Raw genomic sequence first — 24,554 nt, 5'->3', positions numbered from 1 at the left:
ATGAAAGCCATAAACTTGATATTAATGAAAGCAAAGCATAAACATTATAAAAAATACAAAAAAAGAAAGTAAGAGCATGATCTTGATCTGGAAACCAAGATGCCTAAATGCATGTCAAATGCCTTAGGCCAAAATTAGAAACTATTGATTTGATGACTAATTGATGAGTGGGTGACCAACTCTTGACTTGGTGATAATCCTTTTCTTCTCTTATCTACCCAAAACGTCATTGATAACGTCAAAATTGGAGCCACTTGAAAGCATAAAAGTTGTAGGAAATTATTTAAAATTTCTTGTGTAAAAAATAGAGGTCATTTGGACTTCTAGAACTCCAGATATAGGTCAAATATTGAACAGTGCTCGGGTTAGAAGACAGATTCGGACTTCTTTGTTATTGCTACAATTTGGACTTAAAAATAGCCTTTTTAAATCTTGAGCTCCATATAAAAGTTATAGGCCTATGTCTTACTTTTCCATCCATATAAAGTAGACCTAAATCTAAGATCTATAACTCTAGATATGACTTAATTACCGAACAGTGTTCCGGTTTGGATTGCACCGACATCTCTTTTTTAAGTTTGGCCATCTCTTTGTCCTTTCAATTTCAGCTCTTAAATTCATCAATCAATCCTTTCATTTAAGTGATATTTCTGCATTTAAAATAAATATTTGTCATAAATTAAAGGTATCTTATATTATAAGGTATATTATTATAAAACATGCTTTAGTTAAGGAGTTATTGATTCTTCAAGTGTAAAGTGATGACATAAAACCTTGATAAAAAATGCACTTTTAAGTACTGATCACATAGAAAATGCCTTTTTTTATAGGTCAAAATTGAAAACTATTGATTTGATGACTAATTGATGAGTGGGTAGTCAACTTTTGACTTGGTGACAATCTTTATCTTCTCTTGTCTGTCCAAAACGTCATTGATAACGTCAAAATTGGAACCACTTGAAAACACAAAAGTTGTAGGAAATTATCTCAGCTTTCTTGTGTAAAAAATTGAGGTCATTTAGCCTTTTTGAACTGTAGATATGGGCCAAATACTAAATAGTGCTCGGGCTGGAGGACAGATTCGAACTTCTTTGTTGTTGCTATAATTTGGACTTGAAAATGGCCTTTTTAAATCTTGGGCTCCATATAAAAGTTGTAGGCCTATGTCTTACCTTTCAATCCATATAAAGTATACCTAAATCTGAGATCTACAACTCCAGATATGACCGGCATCTCTTTTCTAAGTTTTGCCATCTCTTTGTCCTTTCAATTTCAGTTCTTAAATTCATCAATCAATCCTTTCATTTATGTGATAAGCCTGTATTTAAAATGAATATTTACCACAAATTAAAGGTATCTTATATTATTAGATATCTTATTATAAAACATGCTTTAGTTAAGGAGTTATTGATACTTCAAGTGCAAAAATGATGACATAAAACCTTGATAAAAATACACTTTTAAGTAGCAATCAATTATCTAGAACCTTAATGACTTTATTTTTCACTACTTCTTTCATATTAGGATTAAACCTTCATTGCATTTCTCTATAGGGTCTAGCATTTTCCTCCAAATAAATCTTGTGTGTGCAAATTAAAGGACTAAATCCTTTTATGTTAGTTATGGCCCATCCTAATACATTTTTGTGCATTTTCAAAGTTTGTAATAACTTACCTTCCTGATGTACATTAAGTTTGGAAGAGATTATTACTAGAAAAGTTTCATTTTCTTTCAAAAATGAGTATTTGAGATTGAATGGTAACAACTTTAAATCAAGTTTGGGTGGTTGAATACTTAAAGGTATGGACTTAATTGATCGTGGTGGCAATTCTTTAATTTGTGATCTCAAATTACTTGTCTTTGATTCTTCATGAAAATAAACCATTTACAAATCGTCAACTTCATCAATCTTAGTTTCACTGGAAGTGGTTTGAAATTGATCATAAACTATTTTTTCAATAAAGTCCTCTTCCTATAAACCATTATTATCTTCGGCACACTGTTTAATTTTTTGCCCATATCTAGAGTTCTAGAAGTCCAAAAAACCTCCATTTTTTTTCCTGGAAAGCTAAGACAATTTCCTACAACTTTTATGTTTTCAAGTGGTTCCAATTCTGACGTTATCAATGATGTTTTAGGCAGACAAAGAAGATAAGGATTGTCACCAAGTCAAGAGTTGGTCACCCACTCATCAATTAGTCATCAAATCAATAGTTCCCAATTTTGGCCTGTAAAAAGAGGTATTTGCCATGCATTTAGACATCTTGGTGTCCAGATGAAGATCATGCTCTTGCTTTCTCTCTTTGTATTTTTGTAATGTTAAAGTTTTGGTTTCATTAATATCTTGTTCATGCTTTTCATTTCCTTTCCTTTACTTAGTTAACTTTTATCTTATTTATGTTCTTATTTTGTTTATTTATTTTTCTTTCTTTCATCATGTTTAGCTAAGTTTATTATGTCAAGGTGAAAGGATTATACTAATGGTGTAAGAATAAGTATAGTCTAAACTTAATATGGACTTTAATGTTTGATGCTAACATATTTTATATTTGTTATCTTGTTTACTCTTTAATACTTTGTTTGTTAAATGACTAATCTAGATTTATGTTGTATAACACTTGATACATCAAATGCTTGGCACTTTCAGAGCCTATACTGTATGGTATAACTGATACCTGAGCTATGAAAGGAACTTGATTTATTGTTAACATAAGTTATAATCATGAATACCTGACAACATTTACAAGTATTAGCTTTAATAGAATAAGATAACTAATGTAATCATGTTAATAATTTATAATTTGATTGGAACCTTCTTTGTGTGTGGTTTCCAATTGAATAACAAGAGTTTATACTATACTTGTTTGACATACCATTAGTGGATCATCTAATCTTGACATTTGTTGTTATCATTATTTAATTCGTGCATTGATCTTCTATCTCAAAGTTCTCATCAACTTCTTCTTCTTTATTATTATTATTATTATTATTACTACTACTACTACTACTATTATTATTATTATTATTACTAGTATTACTAGTATTATTACTATTACTATTACTATTATTATTAGTATTATTAGTATTATTACTATTGTTATTATTGTTGTTGTATTATTGTTATCTATAATTTATACAATTAACCTCCATGTAATTCGAGCCCAGTCTTGTCGGGTTATTTATTACTTCGACACTCCTGCACTTGGGAGAAGACATCAATCTTTTGGTCATGTCACTACTCCTTTTGAACATAACGCTTATCCTTAACATCCAATTCATGAGTAAGTTGCTCCAATACTGAGGCGATTTGATCAGTTTAGTGTTGTAACTGGCCTGGTCTATGTCTTGGGTGTTTGGGTTTTGGTCGTTTGGATTTGAGTTGTTTGGATTTTGATTGGTTGCCATGGCATACAAAGTACCACTGCAGGTTACAGGCATGAAACATGAAACACCGTAATGAAGGCATCATGAACAAGGCTCTAATACCAAAATTGGTGTTAGCCTCTTGGATCAACCTCACGTTGAATCCAAGAGCAGGGCAAACACAGAATCCCTCTGTGATGTTGAAATCACTCCAAAGAAGACTCGAATTCAAGTTCATAAAATGACCAAGAAAATAGACCACCTTCATCATTTTCATCATATCTTAAATATCAATCCAATCATATAATCTCCAACTCCAACTAGGAAAGCAATAAATAGAAAAGAAATAGAATTGCATCAAATATGTAAGCTTCCTAAAAATCCTTTGCATATCATAAGAGCTCCATTGTTTACAGAGTCATTGATCACGAAACTATAGGGAAGCCTTCTCCTGCAAAATAAATATAAATTCTCTACTTAGAAAATGATTATTTTATAGGAAAGAGGGATTAAGATTTCCTATCAAATAAAAAGAAAAAAGAGAAGAAAAACTCACTCTTTCTTCCTATACCTGAAATCATGTGTTCATCTTTTCTTTTTGATTAGTCTCTTAATAAAAATGTAAGGTTAATTTTTTTTTTATTGATTGTAAGGACACAAAAACTTTCAAATTTTATATATAGACATTACTCAAAAAATAATAAGTTTAAACTAATGTTAATTCAATCTTTATATTAAAATAAACTTTTATACAACCCAAATGGCCTTAAAATGTTTTGATATGTAATCAAAGAGATTTTTATTGTTTTATGTTCAACAAAAAAAGCATATATATTTTAAATGAAAGCTTGTAGTCCAATGTTTCATTTCATTCAATCAAAATAAATAAATTGTGCAAATTTCATTCAATTTTTTTTTAAAAAAAATTATCTTCTCTCGTTTTGCTTTACTGGATGAACAACCCATTTGTGCAAAACACTTTTAAGGTCTATTGGGTTGTTTAAAAGTTTATTTTAATATAAAGATTGAATTAGATGTTGGTGGTGCAACAATGATTAAAATATTGCATAACAGGATAAGTTACCAACAATCCATAAAAAACTTTACAAGACTTGGCAGGTTAAAAATTTTTTCAATAAATAAACTAAATTTATATAAATTGACACGCAATATTACATGTTAATTAATTAAAAAAAAATAAAAAAATAAAAAAATAAGAAAAAGATTTAATAAAATACTTTATGCAAAACAAACTTACATGTTAATTAATTAAAAAAATATAAAAAAAATAAAAAAATAAGAAAAAGATTTAATAAAATACTTTATGCAAAACAAACTTACATGTTAATTAATTAAAAAAATATAAAAAAAATAAAAAAATAAGAAAAAGATTTAATAAAATACTTTATGCAAAACAAACTTACATGTTAATTAATTAAAAAAATATAAAAAAAATAAAAAAATAAGAAAAAGATTTAATAAAATACTTTATGCAAAACAAACGCCAATAAACCAAAATTATTTCTTGGGAAAATATAGAACAGAACCGTTTGATGGTTTAATGAGCGCAACTACACGGCCACCAAGTAAAGCACCAAGACTTCGACGTCTACAAAACACTGAAACAGTGAAGCACAAATGTCATCCTTCGGACCTCACTACTAATTTACAAATCCTCATCCCACGATTGTAACACTCAATCACTGATCAAATTTAACCGAGGCAATGCAGCAATTTCTACTATTAGATCAGACAAACGCATCGCACGATGAAACTGAAAACCTCCACACTGAGCTGACAAACATCGAGTATGCACTGTCAACTTTACAAACTGTCTTGAGCATTAGGGTACATCTTATACTAGGTTTTTTGAGATTTTCGAGGGGAAAAAACAAAAGGAACATCAAAGGGAACTAATCACTGTAACTACATTGTGTGAAGGTTATCACTGTAATTTATCTATACATCATTCTGTCAGGTCCGTAAAGCCTAAACAACAACTAGAACTCACTTGAAAGGTCTCGTCAAGCTCTATTCCTTTTTCCAGAGCACAAATGCTTCCAATGATTTGAAAGCCTATAAATCTCCACTGACTAGGTAAAGAATCACCTTTAGCTATATCATCAACTAGCTAGAACTTCTCATGAGGAATGCTATAATACACCCCAACACTGCACCCGCAACAACCTGCAACAGAAAAGAAGAACAAGTCAAAATGGGCTGGTTCCAATAGAATAAACATGCAAGAAGGGACAAGGAAGATCATTCTACAAGCAAAACCAAGTCATTTGTTTCTCTATGTAGGACATGATTGCTAAAATGGTTAGGTGCATTCGATGACTACATAGACACTGGAAGAGTTGGCATCGAGACCATTAAATGCAGCATGCCCATTAGGAGTTCATCATTGCTTGCTCACAAAAACAATCCTTCACAGTATAAGTCTCAATTCAGTTATTGAAGGAAAGATTTTGACAGCTAAAACAAAACCATTTAGTCATCCTGTGCACAATGAAAAATCAATGGCAACCATCACTTCATATGCATACATGCAGATCAACAACAGACCTGGAGAGGAGTGTGACCAAGTGAATCCCGTAAGGGTCTAACATTGGAGACAGGGTGTTCAGGAGGAAGCTCACAGACAATTTGATTTAGTAACTGCAATAAATGAACCGTACAAATTAGAATAGAAAACATAATGGTTGTTGTTGCATAGCACAAGCGCAAACCAACATCATAGAGATAGAGATCACAACAATAAAACAAGCCAAACCATCTTTTATTTGTTATTGCATATGTGCATGATACAAACATTTTCTAAAATCAAAAGGCTAATAATGTAATTATTTATTTGATATTGCATCGACTTTTATGTAAATTCTAGACATTTAAAATTATCAAATTATCTACAATTTACTCTAATTTTAAAACTTGAGAAATCCTAATTTCTTTCTTATTGTTGCATTAGGTTCAACCATTGCTTTATCAAAATAAAAGAGATATCAGGCTTGCTTATAACAAATGTGTGTTTTAGTTTCCATTGTTCTACGTGAGCAGATCATCCAATTTGATAGCGAAAAGCAAGTGACAAAAAAGACTTCTTGAGCCATAACTTATGGAAAAAAGGCACTCAAGATTGCATTGCTTTGATTTTTTTTTAAAAAAAAATTACAACTACAAAAAATAACATACAGAATTGTTAAGTATTAACGAAACGGACCTAACTAATGAAAACCAAATTGAATAAAATTTTGAACCCTAACTAGGGAATATTATAAAAATAAAAGGAAAAATGAAGTAAATTCCTAAACAACAACTTCTAGACCTGATTTGAGCATGATCCAAAACTCGATTGGCCATACTGAACAAGTATTATGTGAATTCTAGCAAGGAAAAGCATGCTGAAGGCAGAAGAAGAAAGATGAACAGTGGGAATAAATAATGCTTATTAGGAATTTTAATGCTATATGATCATTCTAGAGTCCTAGTATCATTTATGATTATTAATATTATTACTTCGTAGTTAAATTATGAATCTAGTTTATTTCTTATTTATTATGTTTCCTTTTCCTATTTTTATTTGGATTGGTGCCTTATACATGCACCCTACATAGGCATTCAGTTGACCTTATGAACAATTATAATCAGATATTGGCTTTTTCTCAAAGAAATGGCTCTCTTGGTTTGTGTTCTTGTGGTGGTTCCACATCCTGCTTAGTACAAGTTTCAAAACCAGAGGCACAACCAATTAGAATGACATTTAGGGCCCACAGATAGCAGGCATGTAAGATAAGTTCTACCAAGCTGGAAATATAAGTTTATTATTGTTTCTAGAGTGCTATAGAGGATTCTTAATATGCTCCATAAAGTTTGCCAGATTCCCCGGTGATTTTGATTAATGCAGTAGATCTCACATGTACACAACAAAATATATTGACAGCATCAAACAGCTTTACCTCAGCTTGGCGACCAGCATGAAGTCTAACACCAGTTGCATCATACATGACCTGAGAAAAAAGGTTATGTAATCCGATAATGTTGACTCTAAATTAATTTATGGATACTGCCCAGTGGCATGCATGTAGCAGAGAATTCTCTTCATAGTAAGAATGCACTTAGATAGAAAGTGCATGAAAGTAAAATGAAGGCAAAAATTCAGTCTGGCTTGATAACTTCCAAAGGCATAATTAACCTTAAAACCTAACATATATGCCTAATTCATCTTTACAAACATTTCTCATTCATGAAATTTCCAACAGTAATCGTGAACTTAAGCAAGATCATGCATGTCAACCAAAAAGAATGTACAAGACCTGTTTACAAAATACATACAACACATGCCAAAACCAATGCAACAGCAAATGCTGGTGCTCCAGTTCCTTCTTGCAGACCAATAGCGGTTGCTAGAGAAGTCACGGTTGCTGAATGAGATGAGGGCATTCCACCTGACCCAAGCATCCTTCTAGCATCCCATCTCTTCTCCTTGAACCTGCCAACAAAGATGATATATTGAGGGGGGGTGGGGTACATGGTACAGAAATGAGCAAGGTTGTCTACAATTTTGCAAAAGATTGTTTCGAGGACACAGAAATGGAGTCAATCATGACAAATATATTCATGGATAAACAAAAATAAGCTCTGTGCACATCATTCGCACAACAGTGCTGGCAATTTGTCAATTACTTGATTACAGAAAAGACGTAATAAAATTATTAATTTTTGTGAATGACAACTTTTTAAGGAATGAATTTTGGTATTTTCAGTTTCACTTGCATTAAACAAAGATTTGTAGTTTTCATTCAATTGTCTCTTCTTCAGTTCATGAACTAAGGAAATAATAAACACAATTTATTACAGTGAAATAATTCCGAGCAAGGCCTGTTTTGTGAGAGACAAATTAGACCAGTTTCAGAAATAACAGGGAAAAAAAATTACTGCTGAAATGAATTATTTCCCTCTATTCCACATTCTTTGCAACACTTTCGTTCTTACCACTTAACCGAAAGCAATATATGGACTCGACACCGCATATAACTAAGAACCCATCAAGCCCTACCACCGAAAAAACAAACAAGAAACGTAGACTCTGCGTATAAAAGAAAAGGATATATATTTATGCAATGAAGGGAGAGTGAGAGAGATTACCACGTGGTGAAAAGCTTGAGGAACTGGGCAAGTGAAAAGGCAAGGAAGGCGGTAAGGAGAGGAATGTTGGAGGGGAGACTGACGGGTGGAGATGTTGCTGATCGATATCTGGACGATGCATCAGCAGCTGTCATCACTTCGTCCATTGAAACTCTAAAATCAAAATATATGAGCCGAGCCGACAGTGATACAGAAATTAGAAATTTTGGAATAAACTATAAAGATTGCGTTGCTGTTAGGCAAGTGGGTCTGGTGGGTGAGATTTGGATTTTGATTCTGATCGTCTTCTCTGTATTTGTGCTCTCTTCGTCCTCAGGAAGTAACCATCCCGAATAGAAAATAAAAAATCCCCCAGAAAAGAAAAAAGAGAAGAAGCAGCAGCACTAGGGTTAATAGTACCTATAGGCTACAGATACAACCATTTATAGCATGTTTTATTACCGCAAAATTAAAAAAAAAATTAATGAAATTTTTCTGCATTGTTTTATATATTAATATAAAACATAATTTAAAAAAATAAAAAAATATTTTAATATATTTCTAAAAAAATCACTTCAAATCACTACCACTACTACAATTTTAAACAAATTATTAATTTAATAATGCATTAATTTATCAAAATATCAATTTAAATAATTAATTTCTCACAAAACAAAATAATAAAATAATACATCCAGCTTATAAATCTGGTATAAACTTAAAGCTAAGGGAAAATAAATGAAAAATATAAAAGAGCTTAGACCTGAGATAAAAATAAATATATATTATAAAAAAATAAAAAGCATTTATTACTCACTAAAATAAAGATTATTATAAATTAGAGTAGTGTAAAATAATTTTTTTTCTTTGTCAAAAAAATTAATTGAATATGCAATTAAAGATAGATATATTGTTTTATGAAATATATTTGGCAATGGATATTTGACTTAGAGAAAAATAATATATGAATATTTTTTGCTATAATAAAAATATTATTATGCCCTTAGAAGCACAAAAAATCAATCCTTAAGTAAGGGGATTTTTTTGTTTTTTTATAAAAAAAAAAAAAACAATAACATACAGTTATACTCCTTAAAGAGAAAAAAAAAATATACATGCATATAAGAGTTTATGCATATAAGAGTTTATTTGTCTTTTCATTTTATTAAAATAATTAAAAGGCATAATTACCCTTGGAATTCAAAAAATCAAAGGCTAATTATAGGGATGTTTTGATCTTTTTAGACCTTTTTTTTTTGTTATTTTTGGATTTTTGAAAAACAATAATACACATGCCTATGGGAGAGATCTAGTTTTTTTTTTCTCTCTCTTATTACCAAGAAAATAACACTTGAATTTAAAAAAAAATCATTGTGTCCTCTAGTCTGTATTCTTGTTAATTTTGATCCTTTTTTTTTTAATTATTATTTATTTGACTTTTATACCTTTTTTAAGTTTGGAATTTTTTAATTTCATTCTTGGATATTTTATTCAAATTGATATTTTTATCTAGTTTAGTCAGTTTACTTTTAATTGCTCTATTATGTGCTTTTATATTTTCCTTGATTATTTTTTTCTTGCAATTTCATATCTTTTTTATTTTATTGTATTTGTTTTTTAATTATTTTTTATCCTCATTCTTTGATTCCTATATATTCTTATTTTTTTTCTTAATGCTTTTTCAATTTTGTTTCTTAATATTTAATTTCATTTGGTTTTTTAGCTAGTTTTGGTTCTCATTCTTTCAATAATTTTTTTATATCATTTTCTTAGTTTTTTGTTTTACAATTAGCCCCTAATTATCTTCTTTCATTTTTTGTACCATATTTTGTATACATTGTTTATATTTTAAATTATTTTACGGTTGGATATTTTTCTTTGTTATTTTTTTTATCACGGTCTCATATTTCGAGTAATAGATAAGTCAAGTTAACAATGTTTGCCTTAACTTTTTTTCCTTATTGTTTTTATGAAATTTATTTATTTTTTTACAATTTTATACTTTGACGTTAAATTATTGGCATTTAAGCTATGTGGTTTGTTCACTTTCTTTTCTTTTGGGTTATCTTAGGTGTATATTGATTAATACTCAAAAGTGCATTTTTATTAAGATTTTATATTATTTTTTTGCACTTGAAGTATCAATATCTTCTTAATTAAAGCATGTTTTATAATAACATATCTAATAATACAAGATACCATTAATTTGTGGTAAATGTTCATTTTAAATGCAAGCCTATTACATAAATGAAAGGATTGATTGATGAGTTTAAAAATTAAAATTGAAAGGACAAAGAGATGGTCAAATTTAGAATATCACATAAATGAAAGGATTGATTGATGAGTTTAAAAATTGAAATTGAAAGGACAAAGAGATGGTCAAACTTAGAAAAAATATGTTGGTGCAGTCCAAACCAGAACACTATTTAGTAATTGGGTTATATCTGGAGCTGTAGATCTCAGATTTAGGTCTACTTTATATGGATGAAAAGGTAAGACATATGCCTACAACTTTCATAGGAGTTCAGGATTTAAAAAGGTCATTTGCAAGTCTAAATTATAACAACAATAAAGAAGTCTAAATATGTCCTGCAGCCAAAACATTGTTCAGTATTTGGCCCATATCTGGAGTTCTAAAAGTCCAAATAACTTTCATTTTTTTTTTCTGGAAAGCTGAGATAATTTCCTACAACTTTCATGTTTTCAAATTGTTCCAATTTTGATGATTGACATTTTGGGCAGATAAGAAAAGATAAGGATTGTCACCAAGTCAAGAGTTGGTTACCCACTCATTAATTAGTCATCAAATCAATAGTTTCTAATTTTGACCTATAAAAGGAGGCTTTTGCCATGCATTTAGTCATCTTGGTTTTCAAATCAAGATCATCCTCTTACTTTCTCTCTTTGTATTTTTAAGTTTTATTTTCATTAATATCTTATTTATACCTTTCATTTCCTTTTCTTTACTTAGTTAACTTTTATTTTATTTATATTCTTATCTTATTTATTTATGTTTCTCTCTTTCATTTTGTTTAGCTAAGTTTATTATGTCAACGTGAAAAGGTTACACTAATAGTGTAAGAATAAGTATAGTGTAAACTTAACATAGACTTTAATGTTTGATACTAACATGTTTTGTATTTGTTATCTTATTCACTCTTTAATACTTTGCTTGTTAAATAACTAATCTAGATTTATGTTGTAGAACACTTGGTATAACAAATACTTGGCACTTTCATAGCCCATACTATATGGTATAACCAACACCTGTGCTACGAAAGAAACTTGATTTATTGTTAATATAAGTTATAATCATGAATGCCTGACAATATTTACAAGTATTAACATTAATTGAATAAGATAACCAATGTAATCATGTTAACAATTTATAATCTAATTAGAACCTCCTTTGTGTGTTGTTTTCAATTGAATAATAAGAGTTTATACTATTCTTGTTTGATACACTATTAGTGGAAAATTCTCATCAACTTCTTCTTCTTCTTCTTTATTATTATTATTATTACTACTACTACTACTACTACTATTACTACTATTATTACTACTACTACTATTATTGTTATTATTGTTACATTGTTACTGTTATTGTTGTTGTATTATTATTATCTATAATTTATACAATTAACCTTCTTGTGATTCGACCCCGGTCTTGCTGGGTTATTATTACTTCGACACTCTTGCACTTGGGAGAAGACATCAATCTTTTGGTCAAGTCAAGTTTTTGGCACTGTTGTCAGTGAGGTAAGTTCTTGTATAAATTATAGTATTTATTTTATTTTCACTTTTCACTTTTCTTATATATAACTTTGTTTTTTTATTTTGTTTCCTTTTCTTTTGATTTTTTTTCTTCCTTTTATTTTATTCCTACACGTGCATGAGAGTGTGATCACATATATTAAGTGGTAGACTTTGTAGGTTATCCTCATCATTTTCAGAAAAAGATAACCAGTTGCTTCATAATGGAAATAATAAGAATAATTATGCTAGAACACTTGGAGACCACATGAATCCCACAAGAACAAGTGCACCATCATGTATAGTTTTTCCTCTTGATACATCTCATTTTAATTTTAAGCCAAACATTATTCAACTTTTACCTTCTTTTCATGGCATAGATTTAGAAAATTCATACTTGCATATAAGAGAATATGAAAAGGTCTGCAACACTTATAAGAACTCAAATTGTAGCATGAACACTATCAGATTAAAGCTTTTTCCTTTTTCATTAAAAGATAAAGCTAAAAACATGGCTATAAAATTTGAGACCAGGATCCATTCATGCTTGGAATGAAATGTGACAACAGTTTTTAAAGAAGTTTTTTCCTTTTATAGAACAAACTCTTTCAAAATACAAATCACCACTTTCAAAAGTCTACCTCTTAATATACGTGACCACACTCTCATGCATGTGTAGGAATATAATAAAAAAAAAAACAAAAGAAGGAGAAACAACACAAAAAAAACAAAGTTATATACAAGAAAAGTGAAAAGTGAAAATAAAATAAATGCTATAATTTCTACAAGAACTTACCTCCCCGAAAACGGTGCCAAAAACTTGACACGACCAAAAGATTGATGTCTTCTTCTAAATGCAGGAGAGTTGAAGTAATAAATAATCTGGCAAGATTAGGGTCGAACCACAGGAAGGTTAATTGTATAAATTATAGATAAGAATAACACAACAATAACAACAATGATAATAGTAGTAAAGAAGAAGAAGAAAAAATTGATGAGAACTTTGAGATGAAAGATTAATGATATGATTAAACAATGATAACAACAAATGTCAAGGTTAGATGATCTACTAATGATATATGTCAAACTAATGATATGTGTCAAACAAGTATAGTTCTTATTATTCAATTGGAAACCACATAGAAAGAAGGTTCCAATCAGATTATAAATTGTTAACATGATTACATTAGTTATCTAGTTCGATTAATACTAATACTTGTAAATCTCATCAGGCATTCATGATTATATCTTATGTTAACAACAAATCAAGTTCCCTTCATAACTCAGGTGTCGGTTATACCATACAGTATGAGCTATAAGAGTGCCAAGTATTTGTTGTACCAAGTGTTATACAACATAAATCAAGATTAGTCATTTAACAAGCAAAGTATTAAAGAGTGAACAAGATAACAAATACAAAACATGTTAGTATCAAACATTAAAGTCCACATTAAGTTTACACTATACTTATTCTTACACCATTAGTGTAACCTTTTCACCTTGACATAACTAACTTAGCTAGACATAATGAAAGAAAGCAAAATAGATAAACAAAATAAGAACATAAAAGTTAACTAAGTAAAGGAAAGGAAATGAAAGGCATAAACTTAATATTAATGAAAACAAAGCATAAAAAATACAAAGAGAGAAAGGAAGAGCATGATCTTAATCTGGAAACCAAGATGCCTAAATGCATGGCAAATGCCTCCTTTTATAGGCCAAAATTGGGAACTATTGATTTGATGACTAATTGATAAGTGGGTGGCCAACTTTTGACTTGGTGACAATCCTTATCTTCTCTTGTCTGCCCAAAACGTCATTGATAACGTCAAAACTGGAGCCAGTTGCAAACATGAAAGTTGTAGGCAATTGTCTCAGCTTTCTTGTGTAAAAAATTCAGCTCATTTGGACTTCTAGAACTCCAGATATGGCCAAAATACCGAACAGTGCTCGGGCTGGAAGACAGATTCGGGCTTCTTTGTTGTTTCTACAATTTGGACTTGATAATGGCCTTTTTAGATCTTGGGCTCCATATGAAAGTTGTAGGCCTATGTCTTACCTTTCCATCCATATAAATTGGACCTAAATCTGAGATATATAGCTCTAGATATGACCCAATTACCGAACAGTGTTCCGGTTTGGATTGCACCGACATCTCTTCTCTAAGTTTGACCATCTCTTTATCCATGCAATTTAAGTTCTTCAAGTCATCAATCAATCCTTTCATTTATGTGATAGACCTGCATTAAAAATAGACATTTACCACAAATTAAAGGTATCTTATATTATTAGATACATTATTATAAAACATATTTTAGTTAAGGAGTTATTGATACTTCAAGTGCAAAATGATGATATAAAACCATGATAAAAATGCACTTTTAAGTACTAATCACACCCCCCAACCAGCTTATTACTAGTCCCTAGTAATCAAAGCGTAAAATAGAAAAACAATTTGTATATTCCACAAAGCAAGGTATTCATCATTTAACTTCCATTAGTCTATCCAGATAAACAAACTCTCATTAAATTTATATATCTGCTCAATACCACTTAACAAGATATTAATAAACCTTTCTTTTGTGCTCAATGTATCAACACATAATTATGGGGCTTTTCTTGGAAGAAAACAAAATTTTTGTTCTAATGTTTAAGGTTAACTTCCTTGGGTTGGGATTACTATTTTTGTCTTTTTTTTTTTTAACTCTATATACATATACTTTAAAAACATCATGCATCTTTAACCCATGTAACGAGCTTTCAGCTAATGACTCCCAGACCAGTTGGTCTTAGGGCATTAGGTGTTAAGACACCCCTACGAGCTTAGTAACTCGGGTCGCAGATACTGATATGTAGATAGTGCAATGTTTGATTCCCTTAAGCTTTTCTCCTCAACCCATGTAACAAGCGTTGGGCCAATAGCTCCCAAGTCAGTTGACTTTAGGGTATTAGGTGTTAAAACACCCCTTCGGACTTAATTGCTTAGGTTAGGGAGGCTACGAAACCAAACTTATCTACATTTTTATTATCATCATTTTTTTTTCTTCTTTTTTTTCTTTTTTTTTTCTTTCTTTTTTTTCATGTTTTTTTTTTAATTATATACAATCCCTTTCCCTTAGTTGTTACCTTTAACAAAAGAACATAAATAATGTAATAATCCAATATGCAACCCACAATCATATGTTAAAGTGTGTGTGTGTAAATTAAGGTTTAAGAATACATTGTTATACAACATAAATCTAGATTAGTTATTTAACAAGCAAAGTATTAAAGAGTGAACAAGATAACAATTACAAAACATGTTAGTATCAAACATTAAAGTTCATATTAAGTTTACACTATACTTATTCTTATACCATTAGTGTAACCTTTTCACCTTGACATAATAAACTTAGCTAAACATAATAAAAAAAAAGAAAAATAAATAAACAAAATAAGAACATAAATAAGATAAAAGTTAACTAAGTAAATGAAAGGAAATAAAGGCATAAACTTGATATTAATGAAAGCAAAGCATAAACATTACAAAAAATACAAAGAGAGAAAGCAAGAGCATGATCTTGATCTGGAAACCAAGATGACTAAATGCATGGTGATTAGTACTTAAAAGTGCATTTTTATCATGGTTTTATATCATCATTTTGCATTTGAAGAATCAATAACTCCTTAACTAAAGCATGTTTTAATAATAATATATCTAATAATATAAGATACCTTTAATTTATGGTAAATGTTCATTTTAAATGAAGGCCTATCACATAAATGAAAGGATTGATTGATGACTTTAAGAACTTAAATTGCAAGGGCAAAAAGATGACCAAAATTAGAAAAGAGATGTCGGTGCAATCCAAACTGGCACATTGTTTGGTAATTGGGTCATATCTGGAGCTATAGATCTCAGATTTAGGTCTACTTTATATGGATGGAAAGGTAAGACATATGTCTACAACTTTCGGTCCAATTTATATGGATGGAAAGGTAAGACATAGGCCTACAACTTTCATATGGAGCCCAAGATCTAAAAAGGCCATTTTCAAGTCCAAATTATTGCAACAACAAAGAAGCCCAAAGTTGTCCTCCAGCCCAAGCATTGTTCAGTATTTTGGCTATATCTGGAGTTCTAGAAGTCCAAATGAGCTGAATTGTGTACATAAGAAAGATGAGACAATTTTCTACAACTTTCATGTTTTCAAGTGGCTCCAATTTTGATGTTATCAATGACGTTTTGGGCAGACAAGAGAAGATAAGGATTGTCACCAAGTCAAAAGTTGGCTACCCATTCATCAATTAGTCATCAAATCAATAGTTCCCAATTTTGGCCTATAAAAGGAGGCATTTGCCATGCATTTAGGCATCCCTTTCATATTTTATTTATTTATTTTTCTTTCTTTCATTATGTCTAGTTAAGTTTATTATGTCAAGGTGAAAAGGCTACACTAATGGTGTAAGAATAAGTATAGTGTAAACTCAATATGGACTTTAATGTTTGATAGTAACATGTTTTGTATTTGTTATCTTGTTCACTCTTTAATACTTTGCTTGTTAAATGACTAATCTTGATTTATGTTGTATAACACTTGGTACAACAAATGCTTGACACTTTCATAGCCCATACAGTATGGTATAACCGACACCTGAGCTATGAAAGGAACTTGATTTGTTGTTAACATAAGTTATAATCATGAATGCTTGACGAGATTTACAAGTATTAGCATTAATCGAATAAGATGACTAATATAATCATGTTAATAATCTATAATGTGATTGGAACCTCCATTGTGTGTGGTTTCCAATTGAATAGTAAGAGTTTATACTATACTTGTTTGACATACCATTAGTGGAACCTCTAACCTTGACGTTTGTTATTATTATTGTTTAATCCTTACATTAATTTTCCATCTCCAAGTTCTCATCATCTTCTTCTTCTTCTCTTTCTTTATTACTACTACTACTACTACTACTACTACTACTACTAGTATTATTATTATTATTATTATTGTGTGTGAGAGAGAGAGTGTGTGAGACTCCAGCTGGCCTACATATAGGTGGTATGATTGCCTTTCTAATTTCTCATCTATAAAACCCTCTCTTCCTTCCTTTCATTTCTACTCAACCCATACATTCAACAACTACAGAAGTGTATAGAAATGGTAAGTTCCTCAGGTCATCATATAAGAAATATTTGTGTTTTTGGTGGATCTAGTCCTGGGAAAGAAAAGGAGTTTTTAGAATCAGCAAATTATCTTGGTCAAGTGCTAGCTTAGAGAAAGATTCATTTAGTGTATGGGGGAGGCAGTCTTGGGTTAATGAGAGGTGTGTCAATAGCTGCATTTTTAGGAGGTAGTCAAGTTTGGGGGGTCGTCCCCGAAGCTTTAGCACAAGGGGACATCATTGGAAAAACAATTGGAGAGGAAATTTAGGTCTCCACAATGTCAGCTCGAATGAATGCAATGTTTAACCATGTTGATGCCTTCATTGCTTTACCAGGTGGTCTAGGTACATTGGAAGAAATCTTTCATATTTCCTCTTGGGCCCAACTGCACATTCACCATAAACCTATAGGTTTGTTAAATGTTAATGGTTATTATGATAAGTTGTTGTCTTTTCTTGATCATGCTGTGGAACAAGAATTTCTAACATCTTCTGCATGACAAATCATAATCTCTGCTGCTACTGCTGAACAATTAATTGACCAGCTACAATCCTTCATTCCTGTAATCGATCCTTCCATGAGTCGCATAAATTGGTCAACTAAGGAAAGCCGTAAAAAGCTTAGATTGGATTTGAGCCTTCATTTGTGAATTTTTGTGTCTTTTGGTTTTATTATTGTGTTTTGTTATTTCTTATTTTTATTTCAGTGTGTTTCAGGTTTGTTAGTGTTTGTTATTTCAGGTGATATCTTCTATACTCTATCTTTCTACCTTTAAACATTGAGGACAATGTCTCATTTTGGTTCGGGGGAGAGGGTAGTAGTTGATAAAAAAAAATTATTTTTCATTTCATAAAGCATGTGCATAATTGTTGTTACTAGGATGACAGAGTAAAGGAGCTCTTTTGTTAAAGTGACTCTTGAGACGTGACACGACTAAAAGGTTGATGTCTTCTCCCAAGTGTAGGAGTGTCGAAGTAATAAATAACCCGGCAAGACTAGGGTCGAACCACAGGGAGGTTAATTGTACAAATTATAAATAATAATTATAAAATAACAATAACAACAACAATAATAGTAATAATAATAATAATAATAATAATAATAATAATAATAATAATAGTAGTAGTAGTAGTAGTAGTACTAATAATAATAATAATAATAATAAAGAAAGAGAAGAAGAAGAAGATGATGATGATGATGAGAACTTTGAGATGAAATATTAATGTAACAATTAAACAATGATAATAACAAATGTCAAGGTTAGAGGTTCCACTAATGGTATATCAAACAAGTATAGTATAAACTCTTATTATTGAATTGGAAACCACACACAAAGGAGGTTCCAATCAGATTATATATTGTTAACATGATTACATTAGTCATCTTATTCAATTAATGCTAATACTTGTAAATCTCGTCAAGCATTCATGATTATAACTTATGTGATAGGCCTGCATTAAAAATAGACATTTACCACAAATTATAGGTATCTTATATTATTAGATACATTATTATAAAACATATTTTAGTTAAGGAGTTATTGATATTTCAAGTGCAAAATGATGATATAAAACCATGATGAAAATGCACTTTTAAGTACTAATCACACCCCTCAACCAGCTTATTACTAGTCCCTAGTAATCAAAGCGTTACAACAATTTGCAAATTTCACAAAGCAAGGTATTCATCATTTAACTTCCATTAATCTATATAGATAAACAAACTCTCATTAAATTTATATATCTGCTCAATACCACTTAACAAGATATTAATAAACCTTTCTTTTGTGCTCAATGTATCAACACATAATTATGGAGCTTTTCTTGGAAGAAAACAAAATTTTTGTTCTAATGTTTAAGGTTAACTTCCTTGGGTTGGGATTATTATTTTTGTCTTTTTTTTTTCCTTCTTTCTTTTTTTTTTTTTTAAAAAAAATCTATATACATATAATTTAAAAACATCATGCATCTTTAACCCATGTAACGAGCTTTCAGCTAATGACTCCCAGACCAGTTGGTCTTAGGGCATTAGGTGTTAAGACACCCCTACTAACTTAGTAACTTGGGTCGCAGATACTGATATGTAGATAGTGCAATGTTTGATTCCCTTAAGCTTTTCTCCTCAACCTATGTAACAAGCGTTGGGCCAATAGCTCCCAAGTTAGTTGACTTTAGGGTATTAGGTGTTAAAACACCCCTTCGAGCTTAATTGCTTAGGTTAGGGAGGCTACGAAACCAAACTTATCTACATTTTTATTATCAGCATTTCTTCTTCTTTTCTTTTCTTCTTCTTTTTTTTTTCTTTTTTTTTTAAAAAAAATTATATACTATTCCTTTTCCTTAGTTGTTACCTTTAACAAAAGAACATAAATAATGTAATAATCCAATATGTAACCCACAATCATATGTTAAAGTGTGTGTGTGTAAATTAAGGTTTAAGAATACATGTTAAATAAGTATGTGAGCAGAATTAAGTGATAACAATGCGAGAGTTTGTAAATCTGAATCTTTCAGGAAGTATTATAATAGACCTTGTTAAGAATGGTTACTAAGATGCGTCTCAAGAGTCACTTTAACAAAAGAGCTTCTTCACTCTGCCATCCTAGTAACAACAATTATGCACATGCTTTATGAAATGAAAAACAATTTTTTTTTTATCAACTACTACCCTCTCCCCCCAACCAAAACGAGACATTGTCCTCAATGTTTTAAGGTAGAAAGATAGAGTATAGAAGATATCACCTAAAATAACGAACACCGACAAACCTGAAACACACTAAAACAAAAATAAGAAATAACAAAACACAATAATAAAACCAAGCATGTGTATGTACAGGTAGTTGTGATTGTGGCTCACATCTTCCCGTGGTTTTACGTCCAAGAACGGCTTAAACGCCCTCTATGGGTCGGGATAGGCTTCCCATCCAGTTTTCTTAAAAACTGGCAAACAGGGTCTTTTTTAGTCAGATTCCCAAGACTAAGTCGATCATGTTCTTTATGAAATAGTGGCCATAAATCATGAATTGCACGATGCACATCTCCACTAAGATGCGTCTCAAGAGTCAATAGAAGATTATCTAAAGACTCCTTACTCAGGCCATCCTTAATGAATTGTATTTTATCTTCACGGTTTATAGATACCATTCCTAAAAAACGACATTGTGTATTACAAGTCCATCTAGCACATCGATGACAAACTTCTAGTCGTTTTGCACGACGTTTCTTTGCAAAAGTGCTTTTACCTGTTCCAGGCATGTGTGAAATGAAGATGTTAGAGGACTCACCTAATAATCGGACCTTTGCTTCAATCAACCAGCGAATATCTTCAGGAATTCCATGATTCATTAACAATCTCAATCTTACACATCTAGCATGGTAAATTTTTGTAATCGCATTCTGAGGCAGAGCGGGAAAATACTTTTTCAATTTTTCAAGATTAGTGTCCATTTTCAAATAAGAATTGGAAGAGAGATTCAAAGAATTGCATAGATATATACATAGATATCAGTAATTATGGGAAACTGAAAGAACCGACTTAAGTCACGGAGTACCGTTGTCCGCCATTTGACCGGGGTGACAGAAACTAGCAAAAATCACTCAAAAAGAAACACAAAAACAATGTGAGAAAAACAAAATAATCAACCTTTATCTACAAGATCATTCAAACCAGTTGATTCATTTTCACTAGGAAACTTATCAAAGTAAGCTTTCAAACGATGTCCATTTTCCTTAAAAACATTGTCATTCATTGAATTCTCAATATCACAGGCCCCATAAGAATTGTTCCATCTTGATCTTAGCTCTCTAGGGAATGCATAAAGTTGATAATTATAAAACAAAACTTTTTGATCAGTATCAACTTTTTGACAATTTTCACAAGTTTTGCAGAATGCATGCGTGTCCTTAAACATGGTGGGCCAATAAAATCCAATTTGAAAGATTTTTGCAGCAGTCTTTTTTGACGAGAAATAACTTCCACATGCTTCAGAATGACAAAGTTTAATGACACTACTTACCTCATTGTCGGGAATGAATCTTTGAAATATTTGATCAGGACAATATTTGAATAAGTTAGGGTCATCACAATGAAAGCTCTTCACTTCGTTCAAAAACTTTTCTTTGTCTTGGGTACTCCAATCAGCTAGCAAATCTTCTAAGGCAAGAAAATTGATATTTTTATTATACCAAGGCATTGGACTAAGAGAAAGTAAGGATTCGTTAGGAAAGTAATCATCGATTGATATGATGTTAGATGTCGAATCTGTTGTCAATGTTGACAAAAGATTTGCATCAACATTTTCGGTGCTTGTTTCATCCGTGATTTCTTCCTCAGAATAAATCATTTGCAAATCTTCAGTTTCATCCAATTCATTTTTACTTAAAGTAGATTCAAGTTGATCATAAACTAATTCGTCAATATGATCTACTTCTTGTAAATCATTATCATCTCCAGGTTGCTTGCAAATGTTGAAAATATTCATCTCCAATGTCATGTTTCCAAATGATAGCTTCATCAGTCCATTCCTACAATTAATCAATGCGTTAGAGGTTGCAAGAAACAGACGTCCTAAAATAACAGGAAATGAATTACATGTTTCAACAGGTTCTGTGTCCAAGACAATAAAATCCACAGGATAAATGAATTTATCGACTTGTACTAACACATCTTCAATTATTCCTCTAGGCACTTTTATAGATCTATCGGCAAGTAAAAGAGTTATAGAAGTTGGTTTTAACTCACCTAGATTGAGACTCTGAAAAACTGAATATGGAAGTAAATTCACACTAGCTCCAAGATCAAGTAAGGCTCTTTCAATTTTATGCTCTCCAATAAAGCAAGAAATTGTAGGACAACCAGGGTCTTTATATTTCAAAGCATTATTATTCTGAAGAATAGCACTTACTTGTTCGGCTAAAAAGGCTTTCTTTTTCACATTCAGTTTCCTCTTCACAGTGCATAGATCTTTCAAAAATTTAGCATAGGAAGGAACCTGTTTAATAGCATCCAGCAAAGGTATATTGATCCTTACCTGTTTGAAAATTTCAAAAATTTCAGAGTTGTGATTGACTTTCCTTTGTTTGGTCATGCCTTGAGGAAATGGAAGTGCTGGCGGAGAATCAGTCTTTTCTTTGCAATTTTCAGATTCATCCCCTTCTTTACCCTCAGAGATTGACTCATCATCTTTCTCATAAGGTTCAAGAGAGGGCTTTTCAATAACCTTACCACTGCGCAGAGTAGTGACTGATTTGACTTGATCCATATGTTGGCTTCCGGAACTACTTGCATTTGCATTGTATTGCCCCTTGGGATTTTGTTGCGTTTGAGATGGAAACTTACCTTTCTCTTGGAAACTAAGAGCAGATGTTAATTTAACAAGAGTATCTTTAAAATCTGTCATGTTTTGAACAAGTTGAGTATTAATTGTCTCTTGCTTTTCAATGAATGCATGCAATGTTTCCTCAAGATTTCTTCTAGGAGGTGGAGCATAAGAAGGTGCATATCCATGAGAATTTTGGAAATTGTGGTGTGCTTGAAATGGTGGTTGTGAAATTTGTGCATTATTGTTCTCACTCTTCCAATTGAAATTTGGGTGATTTCTCCAACCAGGGTTGTATGTTTGGGAGTATGGGTTGTGGTTGGCCCTTTGAAAACTGTTTAAAGCATGGGCTTGTTCATGGAGACATTCCTTAAAAGAAGGCAAGGTTGGACAATCGTTGGTTGAGTGTTCATTTGTTTCACAGATTTGACACGCAATGTTTTCAACAGATTTTAATTGACCACTCTTTTTCAATTCTAGTGCCTCGACTTTTCTAGCTAAAGATGCAAACTTGGCTTGAAGGTCATGATCTTCCCTAAGGTTGTACATACCTCTACTAGATGTGTGAGGTTGAGTTTTACTCAGTGCCTCATAAGTACCCGCAGTGTCCCAATTTTGAGCATTTTCAGCTAACAAGTCTAAGTACTCCATTGCTTTATCAGGGTCTTTATCTTCAAAAGTTCCATTGCACATCAATTCAACCATTTGCCTATCTTTAGGTGTTAACCCTTCATAGAAATGTGAAACCAATCTCCATGTTTCAAAACCATGATGAGGGCAAGTACTAAGCAAGTCTCGATACCTATCCCAACATTGGTAAAATGTTTCTCCTGGTTTTTGAGTGAAAGTGGTGATTTGTCTCTTGAAAGAGTTTATTCTATGAGATGGGAAAAACTTCTTTAAAAACTGTTGTTGCATTTCATCCCAAGCACGAATGGATCCTGGTCTTAAATTTTGTAGCCATGTTTTAACTTTATCTTTTAATGAAAAAAGGAAAAAGCTTTAATCTAATGGTGTTCATGCTACAATTTAAGTTATTATATGTGTTGCAGACCTCCTCAAATTCCCTTAAATGCAAGTATGGATTTTCCAAATCTAAGCCATGAAAAGAAGGTAAAAGTTGAATAATACCTGGTTTAAAATTAAAATGAGATGCATCGAGAGGAAAAACTATGCATGATGGTGCACTTGTTCTTGTGGGATTCATGTGGTCTCTAAGTGTTCTAGCACGGTTATTCTCATTATTTTCATTATGAAGTGATTGATTATCTTCTTCAGCCATATTTTCTGAAAATGATGAGGATACCCTACAAAGTCTACCACTTGATGTACGTGACTACACTCTCATGCACGTGTAGGAATAGAACAAAAGGAAGAAGAAAACAAAAGAAGAAACACGAGAAAATAAACAAAGTTATATACAAGAAAAGTGAAAAGAGAAAATAAAATAAATACTATAATTTATACAAGAACTTACCTCCCCGGCAACGGCGCCAAAAACTTGACACGATGAAAAGATTGATGTCTTCTCCCAAGTGCAGGAGTGTCGAAGTAATAAATAACCCGGCAAGACCGGGGTCGAACCACACGGAGGTTAATTGTACAAATTATAGACAACAATTGTAAGCAACAATAATAGCAATAATAACAACAACAATAACAACAACAACAATAGTAATAGTAATAATAATAATATTAATAGTAGTAGTAGTAGTAGTAGTAGTAGTAGTAGTAGTACTAATAATAATAATAGTAGTACTAATAATAATAATAATAATAATAATAATAATAATAAAGAAAGAGAAGAAGAAGAAGATGATGATGATGAGAACTTAGAGATGA

At 31.2% G+C, this 24,554-nt stretch overlaps 1 protein-coding gene and 1 long non-coding RNA gene across 2 annotated transcripts in view; one reads left to right on the top strand and one right to left on the bottom strand.

The window, feature by feature from the left end:
* Positions 1-9,520, top strand: part of LOC105109545 (uncharacterized) — a 23,931-nt gene extending 14,411 nt beyond the window's left edge. Inside the window, exon 3 of the long non-coding RNA XR_839279.1 lies at positions 9,444-9,520. This is a non-coding gene — a long non-coding RNA (uncharacterized LOC105109545). The remainder of the gene's footprint in view (positions 1-9,443) is intronic.
* On the bottom strand, positions 5,071-8,963 carry LOC105109544 (uncharacterized). The gene is made up of 5 exons (XM_011004286.1): positions 8,512-8,963; positions 7,699-7,855; positions 7,323-7,373; positions 5,932-6,024; positions 5,071-5,550 (listed from the first exon to the last, which is right to left on the bottom strand). The coding sequence occupies exons 1-5, from the start codon at positions 8,655-8,657 to the stop codon at positions 5,491-5,493; spliced, it is 507 nt and encodes a 168-aa protein (XP_011002588.1). The 5' UTR covers positions 8,658-8,963; the 3' UTR covers positions 5,071-5,490.
* Positions 9,521-24,554: the final 15,034 nt, after the last annotated feature.

This window comes from Populus euphratica, unplaced genomic scaffold (assembly GCF_000495115.2).
Source record: "Populus euphratica unplaced genomic scaffold, PopEup_1.0 scaffold220.1, whole genome shotgun sequence".
Taxonomy (NCBI): domain Eukaryota; kingdom Viridiplantae; phylum Streptophyta; class Magnoliopsida; order Malpighiales; family Salicaceae; genus Populus; species Populus euphratica.
The sequence above is the reverse complement of the archived record's forward strand: the minus strand, read 5'-3'. Positions and strand labels throughout refer to the sequence as shown.

Bases quoted from the DNA above. Each gene is read 5' to 3' on its own strand.
- LOC105109544 (XM_011004286.1), bottom strand. From the start codon at position 8,657: ATGGACGAAGTGATGACAGCTGCTGATGCATCGTCCAGATATCGATCA. The intron at 7,856-8,511 runs GTAATCTCTCTC...CTTTGTTGGCAG, and splicing joins CTCAAGCTTTTCACCACGTG to GTTCAAGGAGAAGAGATGGG. The intron at 5,551-5,931 runs GTCTGTTGTTGA...TTTCTGTTGCAG, and splicing joins TTGGTCACACTCCTCTCCAG to GTTGTTGCGGGTGCAGTGTT.